The sequence below is a fragment of the Anopheles moucheti genome, chromosome 2, assembly GCF_943734755.1.
Source record: "Anopheles moucheti chromosome 2, idAnoMoucSN_F20_07, whole genome shotgun sequence".
In the NCBI taxonomy this organism is placed as follows: domain Eukaryota; kingdom Metazoa; phylum Arthropoda; class Insecta; order Diptera; family Culicidae; genus Anopheles; species Anopheles moucheti.
This window is the reverse complement of record NC_069140.1, coordinates 63,045,172-63,067,720: the sequence shown is the minus strand read 5'-3', so window position 1 is coordinate 63,067,720 and position 22,549 is coordinate 63,045,172. Positions and strand designations below refer to the sequence as shown.

Genomic DNA, 22,549 nt, shown 5'->3' with positions numbered 1-22,549 from the left:
TTTATACTACAATTTTGCCGCTGTATCAGAACCATCACAACAAATCAGAATAGTGTTGGTGTTTCAATTTTCTCGTTTTATTCCGGTATCTACGAAAATCTCATAACAGAGTTCATCATTCGTAAAAGCTTATCTGTTTAAAGCACTGTTAAGTATGTTTCGTTTGTAAAGCGTATTTTATTTTGCATCTTTTTGCCAAACACGAAAAAGTCATACCTGCCTGCCTGTCGAAACGGCCACAGCCAATCCTTTCTCACTAATACAAAAAATAAACAAAACATTGTGAATCATTGTTACAGTGCATACAGCAAAAGACTGGACAATTCTTGTTTGCTACCAGTTGGGACATAACAAAACGATAAGAAACACTCACAAATAGCCCATATAAATCGTCGCACGAATTTCGTTATTACATAACTTCAAGCATTTGCTTCTGAAGCTTAAGGCCTTAGCATTTGATCGAACCAAACCAGCACATCTGTGCCCCACGCATGCTTCTGACTCTAAATGTGTGGTCTGTGTAACGCACCACAAGTGCAAAAGTTTCCATTGATCGTTTGTTTACTAATACTTGCTTCTTTCCTTGCCAGTGCTCTGTCCAGTACTTTCGGGGTGTAATAATCCCGCTCGTCCTCGCTTATTCTAGTTCAGCTTAACACGGTACGAACACGCGATCTCTTACAAACCTAAAACCAAATCTACACGCTAACAAAGATACTGGTGCTGTGTTTTCTGTTTTGTACATTTACAGACAAACTCGTCGGATAATAAAAAAAATCTAATTACAACAACTTCACAAGCAACATACGCCCATCAACAATTACCTATCATCTAAACAAAATGCTGGCCAACGAAAGTAGTGTTTGGAAAAAATGATCAGAAAGCAACACAAATACACACCACTTCGTCCAAATAAAAAAAAAACAATGCATTTGTTCGTGAGAATGTTTATACAGAAAAATAAAGTTTAAATAAAGGGTCTACCTTTTCCGGTTACTATCTGAAACAGTGTAATGGAACGTACTATGACTAATGTACAGACTCATACCATACGATACCTATGATTAAACCATGTGACACGAACACACTATTTGTTTTCCATATAGCAGTGGCGATTTCTATGTCCTATCTGGTAGTGTTCGGTTGTGCCAGTTACTAACTTAGGTATGTGTTCGTTCTTTTAATGAAATATGTATTTTTATATTTTCCTCATAGCCTGCACGCAGTAGGAATTTTAAAAACCCTATATCTTTCACCAAACAAGTTAAGTTGTGCTATAGAAGGTGTCTGAGCAGAAGCTACTATACGACCTGAAACGTGCCGAACTGCTCTATCTGCGTACGCGGTACCGTTTATAATAGGTTTTGATTGGAATCTGTTCGTTTACTTCCTTGCCCTCAAACAGTGCTATTGACTCGAGAACTTTAGTGGATAGCTAGCGTGTGGGTGTGTGTATTTTTGGCGTATATATGTGCTTAAGTCACCGGCAGCATCATCCTATGGGAGTATTTTACAGAAGCTTATCTTAACCTGCACTGGCTAGAACTTTTTCCGAAACGTGCTCCAAAATTCGGAAAGCATCGTCTATTTCCTTATCCGTTAGCAAACGATTCACCGTTAATCGAATGCTTGGTCTCGGACAATGCTTCTCCATGTTTTCCAGATATTCGGCCGCAACAACAGCTAACCCATTGTCTATACACTGAAATAGTAAAACGAATTAGAGGCAATACAAGAAGAGCGATGTTTTGCATTGTTTAAATACCTCAGTAGAAATCTCGTCTAGGAGCATCTTTTCATGTGCCCAACATTCATGCTGGTGTTTCAGATATAAATGCTTCACTGGCGATAAAGCGTCACCTCGCGATTGGAAGTGTTTAAGTTGAGGAAGTTTTCTGTGCAAAATGGATTAGAAATGAATATATCAAACAACGGGTAGAAAGTTGTTTAAAATTTTTTTGGCAAACACCTACCCTGAAACCTTTCGACAGCGTTCTCGGAGCTCATTGAATATTCGTGGGCTGCTTTCAAAACGATCCAGCGCACTGATAGCTGCCTGTGCGAGCAAGGGTGGTAACGAGGCAGAAAAACAATATCCCAAACCGGAAAGTCGCTGATGTTCGACGATAAACGATGAACCGGCGCAAAACCCACCGATAGTTGCAGCAGACCATTCAAGTCCGGCCGATACCAGATCAACTTCCGTTTTCTAGAATCGTAAAACGACATTACATTAATAGTCAGATTTTTTGCGTATCAAACACATAAGTTAAGACTCTGTTGGCAACTCACATCCACATTGCAATGCTCTATCAGGCCACGTCCACATTCGCCCAGCACACCGAAAGATATGCTTTCGTCCAGGAAAAAGCGTAGCTTATAACGGGCGCGCAGTTGCACCATACGGGCCAGTGGACAAACTTCACCCGTATTCATGTAGATTGCTTCTGCCACCAAAAAACGGCGCGTTTTTTTAGCCTTCGCCGGATTGCGCTTATCCTCCGCCTGCTGCTTCTGCAACAATTGCTCTAAATCGTCCATGTCGTTGTGCTTATAGTAGAAAATCTTGCTTCGTGATGCGTCCAATCCTTTTTGGATAGCAAAATTCACACATTCATCCCTGCAAATAAATACGCAAGATTAACATAAGTCAATAAAGAATCGGACTTTGTGTGCTTTTCAAACGACAAGAGCAAAGAAACAGGTAGATAGTTACACAAATATCAAATCTCCCCTCTTGGAATATGCTGGAATGGCGCTGGCTATCGTAGAAAACGCATAAGAATAAACTACCGCTTCCTCCGCTTGCATAAATTTCGCCAACCGTTCTTCCAACTCCAGATGCACGTCCACTGTACCGTAAAATCCGCGTGGGCCACACGAACCGACACCGTACTTGCGCAAGCTCTTTATCGCTGCCTGCTTAATGTCTTCGTCCTCTGCCAACCCGAGATAATTGTGTGTAGCCATGTTGATGCATTCTTTGCCGTTTACATTCACCATTTTACCAACCGGACCGTTGACAATTTTCGTCTTCAGAGCTGGGTGATCCTGCGGCACTTCTGCCACGAGCGGCTCCGGTATCCATCGTGCAAGAATATCTTCGTCGGACGTTGGCAGCTTCTTCGTAGTGCGTTTGTAGAATACTATCCATATCACACCCAACGCCAACAAGGCTTCCAATGTCAATTCGAACGGAGACGACTGGAATCAAAAGGATAGGCACATGACGCAAACAATTACAGTGTCATAGATTTAATTAAACGTTATTACCTTTTGTAGAATGTCATAAATTTCATTGATTATGTACGGCGTGTTGACCATTTTGTGCGCGGTACCAACGTTAGAATATGCTGACCCGTGATTGATTGTGAGACCTCCCGTTAACTAGGCAACCAATAGTTAACTTTTCAACTGTGCCGCACAATTTTTTCTGTACAAAGCTGCACTTTGAAAAGGTCTGGAATGAAAAGAAATGGAAAGCATTAGAAAATTATTATCTTCGATTTCATACCACCTATACCCGAAAAACATTGATCGATCGATCGTATCGATTAGAAATCATTTAGTAGGAAAAAAGGTTTTGAAGAGCATTCGAGATCAACAACTGGTCATGTCAATTAACGTCCATTAGGTGTTGCCGCTTAGTGAATGTAAATTTACATTATGCAATGTGTGCATCTAACGCAAGGACGATCTTGGGCCTTCGTGGTACTTAAGCCGGGGTAAACAATGAACATAGGTTCTCAATGCGAAAGGGAGAAGAGAGAGGTACGGAGTATTAGTTGATAAATTTCGACTACAAGTAAAACACATTGCTGTATCATCATTGAGGGAGTATTTCAAATGACGTAATATACGAATGCAGTAAAAATTCCCCCATTGTGGTACAACATGCAACAACTTTTCTAATCTAAATTATGAAGTAACACATCATACAAGACGATTTCACTTATCAGTACCGGATAAGAAATTCTGATATGTTATCAAGGTAAAATTAATATCAATGTTTATAGCTTCACGCTTAGCTGGATGTACACCACGTTATGGGTGAATTTAGACTCTTCAGTAACAGTGAATTAAACCATCTTACAAAATGGAAAAATGTATAGCTTTGTAGTCTCAAAAATGCACGCAGCATTAGCATATGTAACATAGAACACTAGAATGTAAATATGTTATTTAACCCATGGCATGTTCTCCTTTGCGGCAAACGTTGCATCGCGTGATTTCGATGTCATCGATAACCGACCTCGGTGTCATTACAAACATGTGTATCGTGGAACATACCAACAAACACACACACACAGGAAGTGGTCAGAACATCGTGAACGCATGACATTAATCCGCTACTTCCTACTACTTTGCATTTGAGCGACATTTACATTATGAAAAACTGAACCGAATAATACGATTCATTTTGCTAATGGAACAACTGTTGTTTCTGCTGTGATCTTCAGCAAGACACCTTTTTCTATCGATAAGAGAATATATGTCTACCAGTACTATGCATACTGGTGTGCTACAGTTGTTGCCAGTGTGGTTAGAGGCGTAAATATGTGTATCTCTCTATAACACCTTCGCATAGTGTTAAATGGTTTTCAACTCCAACAAATCCATGTCGTTCGAAAATGTCCCAACTGTAACAGAATGTTGAGAGCGACGTGGTAATTGAAGGTCGTAAAACATTTACAACGCCAGATTACCGTACCCAATCCATAAAGAGTGGCTCTCACATAACGATTGACGATGAATAATTCGACGTACTATCTTTGCAGACTTATCCATGTCATGGTCAAGAACATTGCCTATCCTATTACTTCCAAAATACTCGCGGTACAACTAGTATATGTTGCAGTATGAATGCGAATGAATTATTTAATAAAGTTTACTATTATACTTCTATGTCCAAAATCAGAACGCTTGCCGTGGACACGACGGAGAAGCGGTTTGAGTTTCATTAAAGATTTGATCTTATTACTACATTAAATATGCGTTAAGATTCAGATCTTTTTCAATTGGATGCTATGCAAATAAACTGTTCTAGGTCCCAGTTAGGGCCAATTTATAGACCGCCAGCTTTGCTGACCTAATCTTGATTTAAATTGTACTAATCAAGCAATGTTTTAAAGAAGAAAAATGAGAAAAGGGTCTATTAACTTATTTCAACAAGTATTTGTACAGCTAAATCAAATGATTTATATATTTTTAAATGTATGCAAAAGCTAACGCTTTTAACGGCAGAAAAAAATACTCCACGCCAGGCGTCAATTATCCCGGTTTGTTTTTGTTGGTGTTGGCATTCGTTGCATGATCTAAAAATCCGTTGTATAGTCCGTAGCGTAACTATACGGCCTCTTGAATTTTCGACCAGAAAATAACAGATAAAAGACACAGATCATAATGACATTGTTTTATGAGAATGTGTTTGCGTATGTTTAAAAATTCTATTAATTGTTTTATCAGGAAATTGCTACGAAGTGTGCTACGGGGCTGCCATTCCTCTTCCTTTAACTGCAATTGAAGCGATATGATCTTAACTAGTAATGCTAGCTTAAATTAACGTAGGCCCACTCCAGAATTAAAGTTTGTAATTAAATTGTTGCTTTTCCATGTATGTCCTAGTTTGAAGTAAAAGAGAAAGAAATTTGAGATTGAAACGAACAGCTGCAAACGAATCTGAAAGAGGTTCGTTGGTTGGCTTCTACTTATCGTAGACCCTCCCTGGCAGTCGAAGAGGGCAAACAGGGTAGCAGTGGCAAGCGGACCATGATAATATAATATTTCCTCACATAACACAAATTAATACAAAGCGGTGTTACATGTTTCATCGCCGAGGTTATTCCAACGTTTCTTTTGTTCTACTAACAATACTAATAATTATACAGCTACATGTATTGAAAGATTTATTTTGTTCAACATTGTTACAACGGAAAGGATACAAACTTGTTGACAGCTTTGCATAGACCTTTCGCTTCGAAATACAACATTTTCTTTAATAAGCATCGTTATTGTAGTTACACTACATGGAGCAACCTGCACAAAAAATTTGTGAAATCGTATTTTTCTATTGCTTAGAAACTCGATGGAACATTATTTTGATCAATCTCGATCTTTTTTCATATAAAAACGAGTGATCGTATAATTATGTTATGGACTGTATTGAACGTAACGGTGGTTTTAAAATGGAAAGAAGGTGAAAGCTCATAAGCGACCAGCAAAGGAACAGATTATGAACAGTGAACAGATTATATTCATATTAACAGACTCGTAACGATAATAATGTTATAATGAAATAATTTTAGGAACCTTTGGCTAATATAAACAGTTCCAATTCTACATTTAATTCTCGGCAAAATCTGCAATGTGTTTTTTGCATGTTTTACCATAAATCCTACGATGTTGAGTATTTCGCAATGTTTGTGACAATGTCCGATCTTTCTTTTACAGATCTTATGAAGTCCAATCACCTCCAATACAACCAACAACCAAACTTTTACAACGTTTTCGATTTTAGTCCCTAGCGCTTAATATCTACCCTACGTTTACATTTGAGGTCAGTTCGTTCGAAAAGGCATGCCCATAGAGCTTTCTAGACGGGGTGTTGTAACATTCAATATTTAGGCACTGGATGGTGACGGAAACAGGTGTATCCATAAAATACAGTCCCCATACACACTCGTGCAAATGTGACTCATTTCCACCAATCGCGACTCATGCAGATAAGCACGTGAAGCACCCATACGCTCGTGTGGCGTGTCGAGAAGAGCGAACTCCACACCTGAACATGTGTACGGCTTCCTTCGATTAGCTGCTTTTTTCAGGCGCGCCACATTAACCATGCTGGATAATGTTTCCTAAATTTACTGTAAAAATTTCATTGGCCATCTTTTTCGCAATGTGCTGCGCTGATTCAACCGTTCGAGGACAACTTTAACAGGCCTTTTTCCCGTTTATCTAAATGGCACTTTATCTACTTTTTGCATGGCACTTCGATCATCCGATCCACAGAATGATTCACCGAAAACTCATCCGAATATACTGATAACACACATCACATTACCACGCGCCGCACACGTCCCGACTCGCTCTGTTTCGCTCACACGTTCACCGGTTACCCTGATTTCACCGCCCGATACTACGGGAGTGGAACAGGCATGCCAATCGTATAGTTTTTTCCTACGTTCAAGAATAAATCACCGAACAGTGAATCAAATAGGATTCTAAATATCACCCCGCTACACACCTCGAGAACCTTGGTTGTGCTCACGCACCGCACTACCACAATAAACTACTGCAGTGTATTATCCACACTCTGCCGAAAAAAGCCCAGCGCTTTTATATCCGATGTGTTCTGCCAATTATCCGCTGGTCTGCCACACAGTAATGCTGATAACTGGCCTCCACCAAGGGTACACGATTTCTTGCACGATTTCCGGCACAGAAGCTATTTTACGCTAGCATTTGTAGAAAACGTTCACAACTTTTCCTACCACGGCTCCGCGCCCGAAGAAATTGCAAAGCGGTGTCACATCAGCCAAGAGTTTAGTTCAGACCGACCCGACGAGCAAATTTTTGACATTAGGCAACATGCCGTCTAGGTTGTTGTTTTACTGCAGTTATTAGACGCGTATAACACATTCGCTGTTATGCGGTTGTGCTAAATTTGACCAATTAACGACCAATTTTCAATCCTTTTTATCCGAAATTAAAGCAAATATGTTCTGCTGCACGTCCGAAATTCAATAATAGTTTCATTTCATAATAGTTTTGTTTTGATTAACTGTAGAACCGGTAGGAACCTGAGGCCGCGGTAAACGGTACCGCGGAAAACGCGTATAACTTGTATGCTACCTCGCCGCGGTCGACTGTCAAATATCCGCGGCAGACTGTCAAACAGGCGCTCCGCGAAAGGCACTCTCGCGGGAACGCGGCTTTGTTCAAGATGGACACCTCTGCGGAACAGCAGTCGCGGAAGATTTGACAACCGATACGGACCGAGCTGAGCCGAGCCGAAGTTCTGTGTTAACAACGAAAGTGTATAACTGTATAACGCGGTACTGCGGAAAACGCGACCCGCGAAACGGCCTGAGCTTTCTATAAAAAGTTTATCATTGATTGATTTCAAATTGATACTTAAAAATAACTTATAATATTAAAAACATTTGAATGCTTTTTGCTTTGAACTGTCATCGTCTTCTTCTATCATTTCACTTACAGCAATGCTGAATTACCTATTACCCGTGGACATCGATTAACCGGCATACGACCGGTTCGCAGTTGTACGGATAATCGACGGTATGATCGAAATTTGTCAAAAATGCTAGTTGGGTGCCCCCTTTATTGCTTATCGACAAACCCTGTTCATACAATCTCTATGAACCTTTTCAGAGCGTGTGCGGCAGAGATGGAGGATATAAAACCACTATTTGTTCTTTTTCCACTTTATTTTATACCTTTGACAGCACCCATGGTGTGCTGATTTGTTTACCTTTAAATATCAGTTCCGTCGCATTGCCACTATAATTAATCGATACGTGAATCGCGCGTGATACGTGAAAGACGGAAAACACGATGTCGGAAAGCGATGTCGATTTTGATGCATCCAACGTGGAAATTGAAGAACTCGAAGTTGACGAGGTCGATGAATCGGCTCTTTCCGAGTTTGTGGAACTGCAACAGCAGCCCGTAATGATGCATCCGGCATCACATACCACGCAATCGACCTCATCGGCCGGTGCAAATTCTTCCGCGCAATCGGAATCGGAAACGGATGACGAAAATATACAACAGCGGGAAGTTTTAATCAAGAAGCTAGTAGCCCGGGAAATCAGTTTCTCTGAGTACCAGGCACGGATGCAACAGGATGACGATTTGGACGATGATGATGCTGATATCGATCAGAGCCGGAAGAAGAAATCCTCCTTTTTCCAAGATCTTAACAACTCGCGCCGTGATATTCTAAAAGGTAACTTTCAAGGTTCCACCAAACCCGAAGGAAAAGCGGTAATGCGACGTCACAAACGTAGTCTTCCTACGGCACTACAAGGTTTAATGGGGCAAGCAAACCTGTGTTACGCTAGGGGTGACACAAAAACTGCGGAAGATCTCTGTATGGAAATCATCCGGCAGGTCCCTTTGGCTCATGAACCTTTCATAACGCTGGCCCAGATACACGAGATGGATGATCCGGAAAAGTATCTGCAGTATTCGCTAATCGCTGCACATTTGAATCCTTCCGATTCGGAACAATGGTTACATGTGGCGGAAATATTTATCAACCGCGGTAACGTAGAGGAGGCGCTAAAATGCTACACCCGAGGCATCAGAGCAAATCCAAAAAACGTCGACATACGCCTCAAACGGGCCCAGCTGATGGAGACTAGAGACGAAAAGCAGGCACTAAAGTACTACTACAACATGCTCCCGTTCATCCCTAAAGAACAAGCCGATTTTCTCATCAGTACTGCCAAACGAGTGGCCAAAAAATTTCATGAAGAAACCAACGTCGGTGCAGCATTAGACGCAATGCAGCGAGCATATAGTACGGCGCCGGAGAAATTTAGTATGGAGGACATTAATCTGTTGATTGAACTGCTAATTGCCAACGGCCACTATCGCCAGGCGCTGGACATTCTTGCAATGCACGCAAGCGTTGAACTTTACAACTACGAACTCGGGGTTGGAGAGGAATCTCAAATGAGCCCAGACTTCTTCATCGTCATTCCTGGCGACATAGTTCTTGATTTGCGTACGAAGCTAGCAGTAGTTCTGGTGCATTTGAAGTGTGAACAGTGTTTTGATAAAGTAATAGATGATATTCTCGCACACATTGACCCAGAGAATGATGGCGATTGTTATCTGGATGTTGCTGAGGCGTTGATGAAGGAGGAATACTACCGTCATGCGCTGCGGCTATTGGTACCGTTGATCAGAAGCAAGAAGTTCTCCCTAGCTGCGGTCTGGTTGCGCTACGCTGATTGTTCCCGATGGATTGAAAATTATGACGAGGCTATTATAGGCTATAAAAAGGTAATGATGCACCTTTAATACTTTTTTTCGGATCCTTTAGCTAATTTATCAACGTAATCCGCTCTACTCCTAGGTAGTTTCGCTGGCAGATTATCTGGATGCAAGACTAGCACTTGCAGCACTGCTTAAAAAAAAGGGCCAGTACGACGAAGCATTGAAAGCATTAGAACAAAATCCCGAAGTTAATTATCTCGACCCGGAGGTGCTTCACGAGCGCTGCCTGTTGCTGCATGATGTTGGTCGCTACCAGGAGCTTCTTGTGGCAGGTTTCATGTTGCTCGCGCGACATTGCTACCAGATTAAAAAGCGCCAGGATATTGCGGTTTTATCGCACGTAAAGTACCATGAGAACAAAAGTCGGATTCTCGGTGAAGGCGTACCGGATTTCGTAACAGGGAACGATTTATCGGTTGAAACTGAATGGGATCTCGCCCTCCGTTTGCTGACCGTGGCTGATGAGCAACGCGATTATACGTACTACATGAAACTGGTGTTTACGTTGCAAACTTCTAAACGGTTTCACTGCTATCGCTCGGAACTGCAGCAGCTTGCCCTAACGGCGTGTATTTACAATCGGGATCCAACCTTTGGATTAAACATTATGCGAGATCAAATCCGACCCTTGTTCAACCTGAAGGGCGATGCATTTGAAGCGAAGATCAACCATCCGCAGCTTTGGAATTTGTTTAATTTGGTCGTGTTCATTAGCGGCGACGTGCGATACCAACGCTATCTGTCGCGAATTTTCTTCCGTTCGTCAAGAATTGGAATGTACCCGAAGGTGTTAATTGCCAACTATCATCTCAACTGCTCCACCTATAAGTACGCCCTAAACGAATACAATAAAATATATCTCGCCACCAATGATCCGCTGCAAGCGATGATGATTGCCGTCACACTGACACAGATCGCCTGCCAAAAGTTCACCAAGCACAAGCAACAACTAATCGCACAAGCGAACGTGTTTATGGAAAAGTATCTCGCTGGACGTCCGGAAGAATTACGTCACGAAGCTTTTTATAATTTGGGTCGCATGTATCATCAGTTAGGCCTACTTCATCTAGCAGTCGATTACTACAAGCGAGTGTTAAACTTTGACAGTCCGATTGTTAGGGAAAATCCGCAGTATTTGGATTTGAAAGCTGAGACTGCTTTCAATTTGAGTTTCATCTACAAACATAGTGGAAATCATGAACTAGCGCGTAAATATCTTCATGATTATATTCAAGTATAGGTGATAAGAGTATAAATTTATCGTGATAGGAAAATATACATATTTTATACCAGTACTACGATCAGTACTCGTCACTTGATATCTGTGTTATGATGCCAACGAACTCTATGTTAAACTCTGCTAACAAACTGGAACAGTTTTGATTTTAGCCCACAAGGTGTCGTAATTTCGGAAATCTCAAGATCTGTTTAACACTTCGATACATGTTATTGGTTTTATTGAATGTTTAAAAATATTAACACTTTAGTCATCTATCAAATGGATCACTCCGTTAGTTATGTATGCTACTTTCTTTGCAAGGCAATGTTTGTATTTGAAATTCCGCTCTGAATTATCATGATGGACAAAGCTCTTGTATATTTCTTTTTGATCTCACTTCATTTACTTTCATACCGTTGCCTGGTAAGCAAGCACTTAATAACATGATTTATGTTCAGACTAATTGTTCTGTGCAAATCGTTATTCTTTACATTTGAAGCAAGGCTTCACATTGACGCCATCATAAGATAAACAAAACTTCGTGTAGAGTAATATGATTTTCATTGATTTTTCATACATGAATTGTAATGCGCGTAATTTACGTTGACGTTGAGTTGACGAAAAAAAACCATTTTTGTAAAAGCCGTTTCGGTGATAGTATCAAACATCAGTTTAGAGCAATGTAGAAAATGTAAAATGTTGTAAATATCTTGAAGAACTCGAAACAGAACAAATAAGCTTTTTTTTTAAATTTTAACATAAAACTTATAAAACAAAGAATAAAAAAAACGCCGTAGCTTGTAGTATTCAATCCCATATTTCACGATAATTAAATTGTTGATATTCGATTATAAGGATTGATACAAGAATTTGATTTTTTCAATTTGCTGTTTGGTTATGCAGATTTTTGCAGAATTTTTGCCTTAAATTATTGTTATCAACATATTACAATTATCCGTTTTCTCTTCCGATAATCTAAGGTGAAGAAATGATGACTAACGTGTTTTGTTATGATAATTATACTGTTCTTGCAGAAGTATAAATTAATTTGTGGGTGTGTTTTTATTGCTTGTCTCCACTTAGCAACACTAGCAAATGTGAGAGTTTGGTAGTAAATGCGGAAAAGAATAATTTTATCAACTTAGTGTCCTCACCGGGATTCATCCAATAGCGGTAAAAAAGTTCTCAGTCTTTGTTAATATGCGGTGCATTATAAAGTTTTGTTACAATATCTATATACGATTTTTAACAGCATCAATGACTTCCACTAAACTATTCAACGTTTTGCTGTGGTAACATAAACAATCTATTTTAGTATAACTTTTTCGGTTAGTACGAATTGTAGAAGCTTTTAAATTACACTGATTTCTTGACTAAACTAACGTTTGTTTCATTGAAGTTCAGATTCAAATTATTCCAACGTAATTCGTCGCACGCCACACGACATGCAAAACTTAGCGCTACTGATCATGAACCGTGCACCACATTCATGGCAAAATTTGGACATGGGATTCATGATCAGGTTTGGAATCCCGTCTGGGCTGTCTTTGTAAGGAAGTGATTCCTTGATCGAAGCACTAGTTATGGGCGGAAGAGATGTGTGAAGCGGAAGGCTGTTGAACGAGGTGTCTGTCGTTGGCTGCGCAGGTTGGTTCTGACTGTTGGTAGAGCTGCGCGAACCCGGTCGTACCTGGCGTATTGGTACAGGGGGTCCATAATCCGGTGGTGACTGCGTGGATAGACTGCTACATATCATCAAAAAGGTGATGGGAAAGTCGGAAGAAATAGGGGACACAATTAAAAGCTGTTAGTGAGGCAACCATCGTTAAATATTAATTATAACCATGCGCATGTACACTTTACTGCATATCGCCTCTGCATATGTCTGGGATGAAAACGTTTAAAGATTTCGATTCATGAAGGTTCTTCATTCTTGATATGTATCAGCTTGTAATTCGATTATTATATCAGTAATGTTGACAGAATTTTCATTAAAAATTATGCGATTGTTTCTAATAGTTAACGTGTAGATAACGTCATATTAAATTGTTCATAAATTATATTCCAGATATTGTTATTTTTATGCTTTGGTTGTATTCAAAAAGTATTATTATGCTACCACAAAGATGTACTAGCGATACCGATGATGCAGTTAAGATTGTGTGAAGCCTTGGTTTGTTAAATTCGCATGGGAATGGTGTGAAGTTCGCATAGATTTACGATACCTACCTGCGATACGCTGAATCAGCACTGGCCTGTGATCGTTCTGAAGATCGCTTATTCAGCGGATAATCTTCCACGCTTAACAATTCCTCGGAATCGATCGAGCATACTGAGGACGAGGAACCGCACATACGGTTTAGTTCCTGTACGCTTTTTAGTAGATCACGCTCAAGATGATCAAAAGAATCTGTTTGGTACCGTGCTTCGTACATGTATCCGGTAGGATGGGTAGAAGTCGGAGTAGAAGATGATGTGCCGGTGGTATGGTTAGCGTGATATGATTTGTTACTGTAGCTAGTCTTCCTACCGTTTACTGGACTTGGTGATGAGAAGTACGGATTTGCAGCTTGTTGCGCATTCTTGCCATTCCCGTTCAACGCAGTGTCCGCCGTTGTTGGTTTATGAATATTGGGTAAATTTTGCATAGTCGATAAGGATGCACTAACACCAGTATGGCCGTTACTGGATGGCGGTGGTACGGCAGGTAGAGAAATGGCTGCTGAGTCTTCACTCATTCTTCGACGTGCAATAGCTGGAGAGTTTCGCATGCTTTTCAATTGTTGTCCTAGCGGTTGAACAACTTCGGCACCCTTTGAATTTTCGTGGCCATTGTCAGTAGTTGTGCTGTGATTATGTGGAGTTTTGTTATTAATCGGATTGCTGTTATAGTACGAGTTACTGCTGATGCTGTTACTGTAATGGCTAGGACTACTAAAGCTACTACTACTATTACTACTGTTATTATTACTGGCTGTGCCGCTACCATTCCGCACACACACATCCACTCGTGGCACGCCACTACTTTCATTATTGTGTGCGTAGTGGATTGAGTTAACGACAACTTTGCTATGACCGCTGTCGAGGCTGTTGCTTCGTTTGCCATTGGTTGAATCATTTTGAGTGGTCAATGCACGACGACTGCTGACGGAGCTATTTGTACGGGCAAACAATGAATGTTTAAAATCCTTCGCACAGGTTGGCGACCGACGATGTAAATCCTCCAGAGATTGCATAAATTCATCAACGTCGAAATGTTCTAGCGCAGAAGATATGACCGATCGATCACGACTAACAGAAGTAGACGGTGTAGTGGTGCTTAAAGGTGATCGCGTGTTCATAAAATCGTTCAACGTTGACCTTGGTGACACCAACCTATCAAGGTTGTAGGATGTTTGCAGTACAGGGCTCTTGGGTATTTGATCATCCCTCTTAAATGTCGATGTTGGTGTGGAAGGTTTTTTCTGCTGTTCCTGTGCATCCGACTGCCCGGACTCTTGTCCGGTACGGTATCCCGAATCTTCCCGATCCTGTCGAGTAAGTTGTGGTCGTTTGTCACAGTTTGTACTATTTTGGCTAACTCTATGATCCACTGGGGTCGAGGAATGACTTGCTACGGGACTACTGTTGTTGCTTGTGGAGCTTTCAGCACTGCTGATGGGGCCATCGTTGGTTTTGCTATAATCGAAACTTGTTTCTTTACGAGTGCGTTCTGGTGGTTTTGGTGCCACACTTATAGAAGCTCGTGGAGGCGGTGGAGGTGCAACGGATCGTTCCAGTTTCGGTTCAACAGATTTTAATGTAAGCTGCTTTCCTTCTGCAGATATGTTGCCGATAATGCTGTTATTCCTGCTGCTGCAACTACCATCGATTTCCTTAGCAGAAGATTTGACCAGATTTATAGGTAAATTATCACATTTGTTTATAAGCTTTGGATCGATGTAGCTAGTATCAGCACGATTATCTTTGTCTGCTGGTGGTTCTTTCTGTTTCGTAATACTAGGCTTTCCAATTATTGCGTCCAGTGAAATAACCATCGGTTTAATGTTAACATTTTCACTGACATTATTACTGTTATAAGTGATGTTGATGGGCTCCAGCTTTATTGGAATTAGCTTTTGCGTTTGTTTTTTAAATGACTCATCCTCGACTGTCGGGACGCTTCGTTTCGTAGTCTTTAGTTGTTCTTCATCGGTTGTAATGGTTTCATTATTTTTTGCGACAGGATGCACAATGTTCAGCAAGTCTTGTTTCTTCTGTTGATTTGCTTCTGCGCTTAACGATGACGTTCGTTTGCTAAGACTATTACTTTTGTCTTTCATATCCTTCTCACTGAATGCTAGCTCATTTTCGTACTTAAGAAATACGGCCAATGAATCCGTTTTGGACAGTGGTATCTCACCACCGGCTGGATTGTTTGGATCCTTGATATCCAGCTTGAGATTCTTTCGAACCGTACTGGAGTCACGCAGTTTCGGTTTCGGTTCCGTCATCTGCAGAGCATTAAATGTCGATTTGATCGGCAATTCGTCATACTCGGAGGATTTGAGAAAATTGGGTGACACCGGACCATCGTCAGTGATACCTTTCTGTATGTTAGACTTTGCCTTCTCCACATACATCGGGCGAGACACTTTACGTGGCATTCGCAAAGAGTACGCTCGCCGGAAATTCGAATTGTGGTGCGTACTTTTCGTCGTATTGCCACCATTAGTTGATTTGTCGGAAATAGTACTACCATTAGTGCTCATATGATTGAGCCGTGTTGTGCTGGTAGTACTACCTGGGGAGCTGGCATGTATCAAGGACGTAGTAGGAGAAAACAACTCCTCAAGCTGCCGTCTAGCAGACAGGAATGGATCGTACCGGTCAGGGCTGTATCCACTGGTAGTGAAACGGGTATGGGGGAGAAAAGAATAAACAAAATCGTAGTTCGAATTGGATCCAATCACGTGACAAACCACGTTATTGTACGAATTATTAGTTTTTGCAGATGTTATAGTTTACAGGTTTCAAGCATGAAAAGGAATAAATGCAACGAAGCGTCCGTCAAGTGGTACAGTCTATTTTCATTGTCCGGTTAATGCAGTTGATGAAGTTGATGCATAGCATATTGAGTGCAATTGGCGAGAAGAATAGATAACTAACGCAGGTGTTGGTATACGAAACACAGTATGTAATTCTTCTTCGTCTGTATGTACAAAACTGGCAAACGTGCATTAATCATTTTATTTAGTACAAAATCAAGTGAAAACCACATGTATAAAAATGTAAATAAAAAAACGAAAATTACCGATTCTTGTTTTAAAGCGCATACTAAGACTCGTCCATAATAATCTATTGAGCTTGCAACCGGTGAAAAGTGCTTCTCCGTTATTCTAGGTGCAACACAGAATCTCAATTTTACAAAATCCCCCACACATTAATCCGCACCGAAAGTGAACACTACCAATTCCTACACTCGAGTAATTAATAATTAACTGAAAGATATTTGAATACAGCAAACTGAACACACTCATTGCTACCACTAATTCTACCGATACCGGTGACACTGTAGGCTCGTATGAGGTTTGAACGAGCACTAGCTCTAATCACACTTTATCGTTAACCCTGGCCATGGAAACAGATAAACCACCAACCAACCTGTTGTTCGTACATCGTACAGTTTGCGCGATGACCGGTCGTTGGGTCATCCGTTCGCTATGGTTATGGCCAATGATTTCGAACTTCTCAACTCTCTGCTCGGTAGTCCGCAGTTGTTTGTGCTGTTTGTGCACCGTCGTATTGCTGTCTATAGTGGAACGGTTCAGTAGATTTTTTAGATGAGTACGGCAACCGGCATCAATTCGGTTGTTGTTCAAGTTGTTGTTATGGTTGCTGTGATTGCAGTGGCTACTGTTCTTATTAATGATGTTGCTGTTGTTACTGTTATTATTGTTCGTATCGCTAGGCAGTCGTTCACTACTGAGTGTTAATGTCTTGGTCCGTTTCGTGCCTTTTTTGGGTTCTTCACGTTTGATGATCTTTGGTTCCTTGGTGAGACTAAGAACGTTGCCCAAAGAGTTTTGCTGCAATGAATGTGGTGATAGATGGAATTTTCTGCTGGGAATGGATAGGCCGGTATTGGATAGAGGATGGTTGCGTGAAAAAATAAATCATGCGGTAAAATGAAAAGAGGGGTCAAAATGAGAAGCATCGAAAAATAAGAATAAGATATAGTTAGTACAGTCGTATTATTAGGGTTTTGCGAGGCACTACGGAATGCACAATAGATTTGCACTTGTCACTCGTTCGTGTAATTTTTCAACATTTTCGACTTACTTATCGCTCGACACTGATGAGCTCATCGAATTGTGACGTGGCATGTGTAAATCTAATTCAGCCAGGCTGTTCGTAGATCCACCGCAACTCAAACTTCCCGAATATTTCTCTCGATTTAAGGCACGTTTCGATCTGCAATGCATAGAAAATCGTTGAGACACTTGTGAAAATCATGGTCTCGGCCGATTGCTTACCGAATTTGTGGAGCTTTATACTGAATTCTAGCCTGCAGCCTTTCCTTCGCTGCTGAAATGGTTTGGTTATTGTTGACGTTTCTGTTCAGTAGCGCTTTCTCACGACACCACTCAACATGTCGATCGTACGCTTTCATACCAAAACAGCGCTCACAGTACGGACATGGTTCATTCTGTTGTGACATGCTCCTTTTTAACACCGGCTTTGGCGTACTCGCAGCACTTGGCATCGACGTGGACATCGTTGTAGAGCTGAATTCTTTACGTTCAAATGTAGGTGTTTTGCTGAGACTTAACTTCCGTACGGGTATAGCCTGCAATGTGTGTACATTATTAGAACATTAACATTATAACGCATTTCGACGTTAATTGTCACATTGTAGTAGACAGTTATTATTTATCACATGCATCAACGAAAACAATAATGATTAATTTTCTTTGAACACATAAACAAAAATTTCGCGTAATGAATGAAGAACACGGAATGAAATGTGAATTTTTTTATGAACTGCTTTAAGAAAAAGAAAAAGGCGGAAAATTAACAAATAAATAATAAATATGCAAATGATACACACAGCATGCACATTAAGGTTGGAAAGCTAATCCTGTTAGCTTTAGGATTTTTTAATAAAACATTATGGATATGATGTGATTGTTTCTAAGTTTCTTTACGTGATTTGACTATATCCAGTTATTTACGTTAAACCGTACATCATTTTGTATACTTAACCGATACTCAATACTGCCTTTACGAAAAGTTTTCATTCAAAAATATTCATTTAACAGGATTGTTTAACTTTTTCATATACAACTCGACGTTGGAACACATGGAAGACACAAAAACTCACCTCATTAGAGGAGCTTACCGTCTTTTGTGGGAGTCCAAAATTTTTCGGCAAGTAAGACGCAAGCTCGGTGCCTTCCCTTCGCTGACGGGAAGAATCGAACGGTTTTCGTTTTTTCGTTTGAACTCGCTCACAAATGCTGGTATGTTTGGACAACGATGCCGGTGCGAACTTCCTCAAACAGATTGGGCATGGTTGCAGTTCCACGTTCGGTGGTGGTTCGTACGAGGGGTCGAACGATTTGTAAGACTTGCATTCTTCGATGTAGACAGGCTCTTCCTTTTCTGTTTCAGTATATTGTTGTTTTTCGTTGAGATTATTATCTGAAAATAGTAACAGTATGGTATGGAAATGTGTTACTAACAATCAAGTGTTTATTTTTAGTTTGGAAAATTAACCTTATTTCATTGGATTGTGAGGGAGAGTAGCGTAGGAGAACAATTTCAGCTACTGTTTTCCAAAAATCCGATTAAACAGACACGATAAAAATGTTACGCTAACGATTCAACAACTTGCTGTTCAATCGTCCAATCGTGCTTTTATTTTCTCTGGAATATGTTGTTACTTCCTTTTAAACCCGCGTGAACTACATACGGCGTGGTAAGTAGAATTATTAATCATGCCATCCAACCCTAGCAAAAATGATTAAAACATCAGTCAGGCGTGTCCGACAGTCGTGGTCTCGCTCCGCCTATCCATCTGTTACAACAAGTGAGCACAAAGACGAAGGCTATTTGATATCGTGTAGCTTCAATCAAAGACAAGATATCGCGCCATCTGATGCCTGTGGATTTGGCGAGCCGCCTGTGGGAGACCAAGTAAGTATAGTAGTCCAGCGCGAAACCGGTCATTTGTAGTGTCTTCGTTTTGGTGCTCAAACTACCAGATCTTGTTTTATTGTTGAGGTTTTAATTATGTAAACCATTCACTCTCCACCCGAATAGTTTCATGAAAGTTGCTAATTATGATTAATTGTTTACTTTACTATTTTATATTTTATGTTTTAATCTAATCTCCAACAGCAGCCAATAAATGGCTGAAGAATGATGACATAATTCAATTTTGGGTTCAATTTCTTGAAGATAAGCTGATAATAGATGTACCACTGGGCTTAACAAATATGTGTCAAAGATAAAGAAAAACATCAAAATGGATAAGACAACATTACTCTTGCGCTATTTTTATTCTTCGACGCTCCGTCTGGAAAATTTTATAACGTATGACAACGTATGAAATAGCATCAGCAAGTATCCGAATAATTTTAGTATAATTGCCGGTTTATTTTTGCAATAAACCGGTAAAAGCACGATAAATTATAAGTAAACTTAATTTTATTCGTAAATTCTTAATTAGTAATTAGTATATTTTTTCATAAAAATTAACACGGTCCTACCATAGGACGCCCATTCCCTGTTTGAAGATGGAAATGTCTTCAATCCAATGTGAAATAAAATGTACCATTCTTCGTGTATAAAAAAAAAGGTTCCACTAGAAACTGAATAATTTATTTTACAAACAATATGCAACAACATGACCTGAACATGCTTCAAATGTTTGGTTGTTACACATAAAGGTATACATAACTAAAACTCTATAAAAAATATGTTTCACGCTGCATAAGTTTATTATATCTTAACGTGCCTGCTCGGTAGCTACAATTAGAGCTATTAAATTTATAGCAGCAAATGTCTGCTGAATTGTTTTGAACACTCGGATGCTCAGCTTCAAAACTATTTTGATTAAGGTCAGTCAGGCTTACCGTAGAAGATGTATGCTATAATTTTTCTCGACAGGAGTACTATTGCTTGTGAATTTTTAGGTCGTCGTTTTCTATTAAAACGTAGTTAATGTCAAACACTGCTTTTAACAAACGCATGAACCTAAACTATTGGAGCTAGAAATAGTGAAATAGAATTAACCTAGTGGGCACATCGCGTTTTATAGCTTTAAAACAATAAAAACATTCATTTCGTTCCTCATTTAATCTGGTTGCCTGTTACAATAAAAAAAGTGTTACGGTTTGCGTACGAGCTTATTTGCTAGACACGTGCTAACAAATTCAAAGCCAGTGGGTCACATGTTTAGCGTTCCGCTTAATTGGTATTCCAAGTGAGTTACGTTAAGCAGGATTTGTTGTTTGTTGGTTTCACAACGTGTGTGAAACTCTTGTTCTTTAGTTTATCAAACCGTGTCTTCTCCAAAAATGTTTCAATATGCAACAGCATTCGAATGATTATTATTTGTTTACACTTTCATCAAGTCTCCAACCCGGATTGTGTTAAAAAGGGCAATTCTTTTGAAGAATGTTTACGCGATGAGATCATTGTGGGCGTTATCAATGAAAAAAAATGACGAAATAATTCGACTATAACGTAACAGAATTCAATATTTTGATTTAATTTTATACTGCACTTTGCTGTGCCTTGTTTCTTTATCTGTAATAAATATCACTCAGGTTCACATGACACGTTCGTTGAAGCTTAGTCGGGTATTCATTTCGATCGAATAACTTATACATAGCTTACGATCATCTTTCCATTTTGCGCTGGATGGATCGCATCCAGGGCAAAGATCAAATGACTTTAGCAAATATTGCACTCCACTAGCAGCTCGTTCCTCCTTGTGACACTGTTAGTTAATCTCCATTTACGGGTTTGCGTTGGTGTCATGCACTCGATTCTTAACGTTACTCCTAGATTCGTACAATCGACTAGTTAAACTCGATTCGTATAATCGTTGGGAATGAAATCATCAACGAACGAATGTAGCCATCTCATGTAATACCATTTCTACAAAACGGTCTTCCTGACGAGGAAAATTGTTTACGAGTTTACTAACATCAATATACGCTTTGCCCGACAGTTCCATGTTTTAGTAGCACATTTGGCACTGATCACACGCACATACTTTACTCACTCTTATTAACCCATTGATCGAACCCGAAGCAATTTCTTCATGATCACGCTGTTCAAAGGGCTTTCAGTAGAAATGCGGCGCAAACAAGAAAAGTGGTTCTAACTGGCGTAGTTCATGAAGAACAAAGGAGATAGCTCACATCACATGTTCAATTGACACAACACGTCTGAATTTGATGCTTCCCATGCTGTTGACTTAAACTCGAATGAGGTTCACACGGGTTGAGAAACTTCGTTTCCCTCTCACACAACATTAATACACTGATGCGCGTGATTGAATAGACTGCACCAACTCAACTCGTATTTATTTCTTGTTTAACAGACACATAGATTAAATTACGTCATTAACTCACATTGCAGAAATTTTGATGATCTCTCAATGCAAAATCACTAATCTAAAGACAGCATTCGTAACACAATCAATCTATCGAGTAGGTAATCAGCGCTCTGTGCTTGGGCACTTGACGTCGACTGGACAGACACAACTGAAATCGACATGTCACTACCGAAAACAAGTTTACCATTTAGCGACTTATGCTGCACGTTTCTACCATCGAACGCTCGGTGTTTCCCTCTTATCGTCCTGAGATCGATATTTGTCATCTCTTTTCTACTGTGCAGTGGAAGGAGCACATCAAATTCGTAATCACCTATCTCTGTTACCTGCAGATATCAACACGTTTTTTACAGTAGAGCGCAAAGGAGATACCAGCATGCACTGGTTATGTTTAATGCTACTAAAATGGTGCACATACTGATCAATCAAATCATAAAAGGATATCTACGTGATTCGTCGATTGGGGAAGCCTTTTTTCCAATCAGTGCAGCATATACTAGTTGTACAACAGTACACACAATATGGGAACGACAACTTTAAAGCGTTTGGCGTTTCTCGTGAGAAACCGGTTTCACCTGCCGAATATCATGTGCAAAATGATTTATTCTTTAACAATAATTTATTGCGTTTGAACTTCCAACTAATAAAGCCAATACTGTGGGTCAATTCACTATATTTAACTGACATCTGCT

General features: G+C 40.0%; 3 protein-coding genes across 8 annotated transcripts in view; 1 reads left to right on the top strand and 2 right to left on the bottom strand.

Moving 5' to 3' along the window:
• Positions 1-61: 61 nt before the first annotated feature.
• Positions 62-7,506, bottom strand: LOC128308258 (serine palmitoyltransferase 1). Of its 2 annotated transcripts, none has more exons than XM_053045475.1 (7): positions 7,247-7,506; positions 3,274-3,460; positions 2,717-3,204; positions 2,293-2,620; positions 1,974-2,209; positions 1,766-1,895; positions 62-1,702 (listed from the first exon to the last, which is right to left on the bottom strand). In XM_053045475.1, exons 2-7 carry the CDS (start codon positions 3,322-3,324, stop codon positions 1,526-1,528), a joined length of 1,410 nt encoding a protein of 469 aa, XP_052901435.1. In that variant the 5' UTR covers positions 3,325-3,460; positions 7,247-7,506; the 3' UTR covers positions 62-1,525. The 2 variants fall into 2 exon arrangements, with proteins under 2 accessions (XP_052901435.1, XP_052901436.1); XM_053045476.1 differs by lacking the exon at positions 7,247-7,506 and adding an exon at positions 6,782-6,886.
• Positions 7,507-8,484: 978 nt separating this feature from the next.
• LOC128299712 (general transcription factor 3C polypeptide 3) lies at positions 8,485-11,343 on the top strand. The gene is made up of 2 exons (XM_053035754.1): positions 8,485-10,032; positions 10,106-11,343. Exons 1-2 carry the CDS (start codon positions 8,575-8,577, stop codon positions 11,264-11,266), a joined length of 2,619 nt encoding a protein of 872 aa, XP_052891714.1. The 5' UTR covers positions 8,485-8,574; the 3' UTR covers positions 11,267-11,343.
• A 163-nt stretch (positions 11,344-11,506) lies between these two features.
• The window catches only part of LOC128299711 (probable serine/threonine-protein kinase DDB_G0282963), a 30,667-nt gene continuing 19,624 nt past the window's right edge, over positions 11,507-22,549 (bottom strand). For 2 of the 5 annotated variants that reach the window (XM_053035752.1, XM_053035749.1), the window contains 5 exons: positions 18,609-18,928; positions 17,761-18,074; positions 17,567-17,698; positions 13,475-16,129; positions 11,507-12,990 (listed from right to left, as the gene is read on the bottom strand). In XM_053035752.1, coding sequence (XP_052891712.1) covers positions 12,657-12,990; positions 13,475-16,129; positions 17,567-17,698; positions 17,761-18,074; positions 18,609-18,928 — 3,755 coding nt within the window. In that variant the 3' untranslated portion in view covers positions 11,507-12,656. Of the gene's footprint in view, positions 12,991-13,474; positions 16,130-16,888; positions 17,348-17,566; positions 17,699-17,760; positions 18,075-18,608; positions 18,929-22,549 lie in introns of all 5 variants that reach the window. The other 3 variants (XM_053035748.1, XM_053035750.1, XM_053035751.1) reach the window with 3 other exon arrangements.

What these genes read in the sequence shown, in the direction of transcription:
- LOC128308258 (XM_053045475.1), bottom strand. Translation starts at nt 3,324, where the DNA reads ATGGTCAACACGCCGTACATAATCAATGAAATTTATGACATTCTACAA. An exon ending in AGGGGAGATTTGATATTTGT is followed by an intron (nt 2,621 to 2,716) that starts GTAACTATCTAC and finishes ATTTATTTGCAG; the next exon opens with GGATGAATGTGTGAATTTTG. An exon ending in TAGAGCATTGCAATGTGGAT is followed by an intron (nt 2,210 to 2,292) that starts GTGAGTTGCCAA and finishes TTACGATTCTAG; the next exon opens with AAAACGGAAGTTGATCTGGT.
- LOC128299712 (XM_053035754.1), top strand. Translation starts at nt 8,575, where the DNA reads ATGTCGGAAAGCGATGTCGATTTTGATGCATCCAACGTGGAAATTGAA. An exon ending in CTATTATAGGCTATAAAAAG is followed by an intron (nt 10,033 to 10,105) that starts GTAATGATGCAC and finishes CTCTACTCCTAG; the next exon opens with GTAGTTTCGCTGGCAGATTA.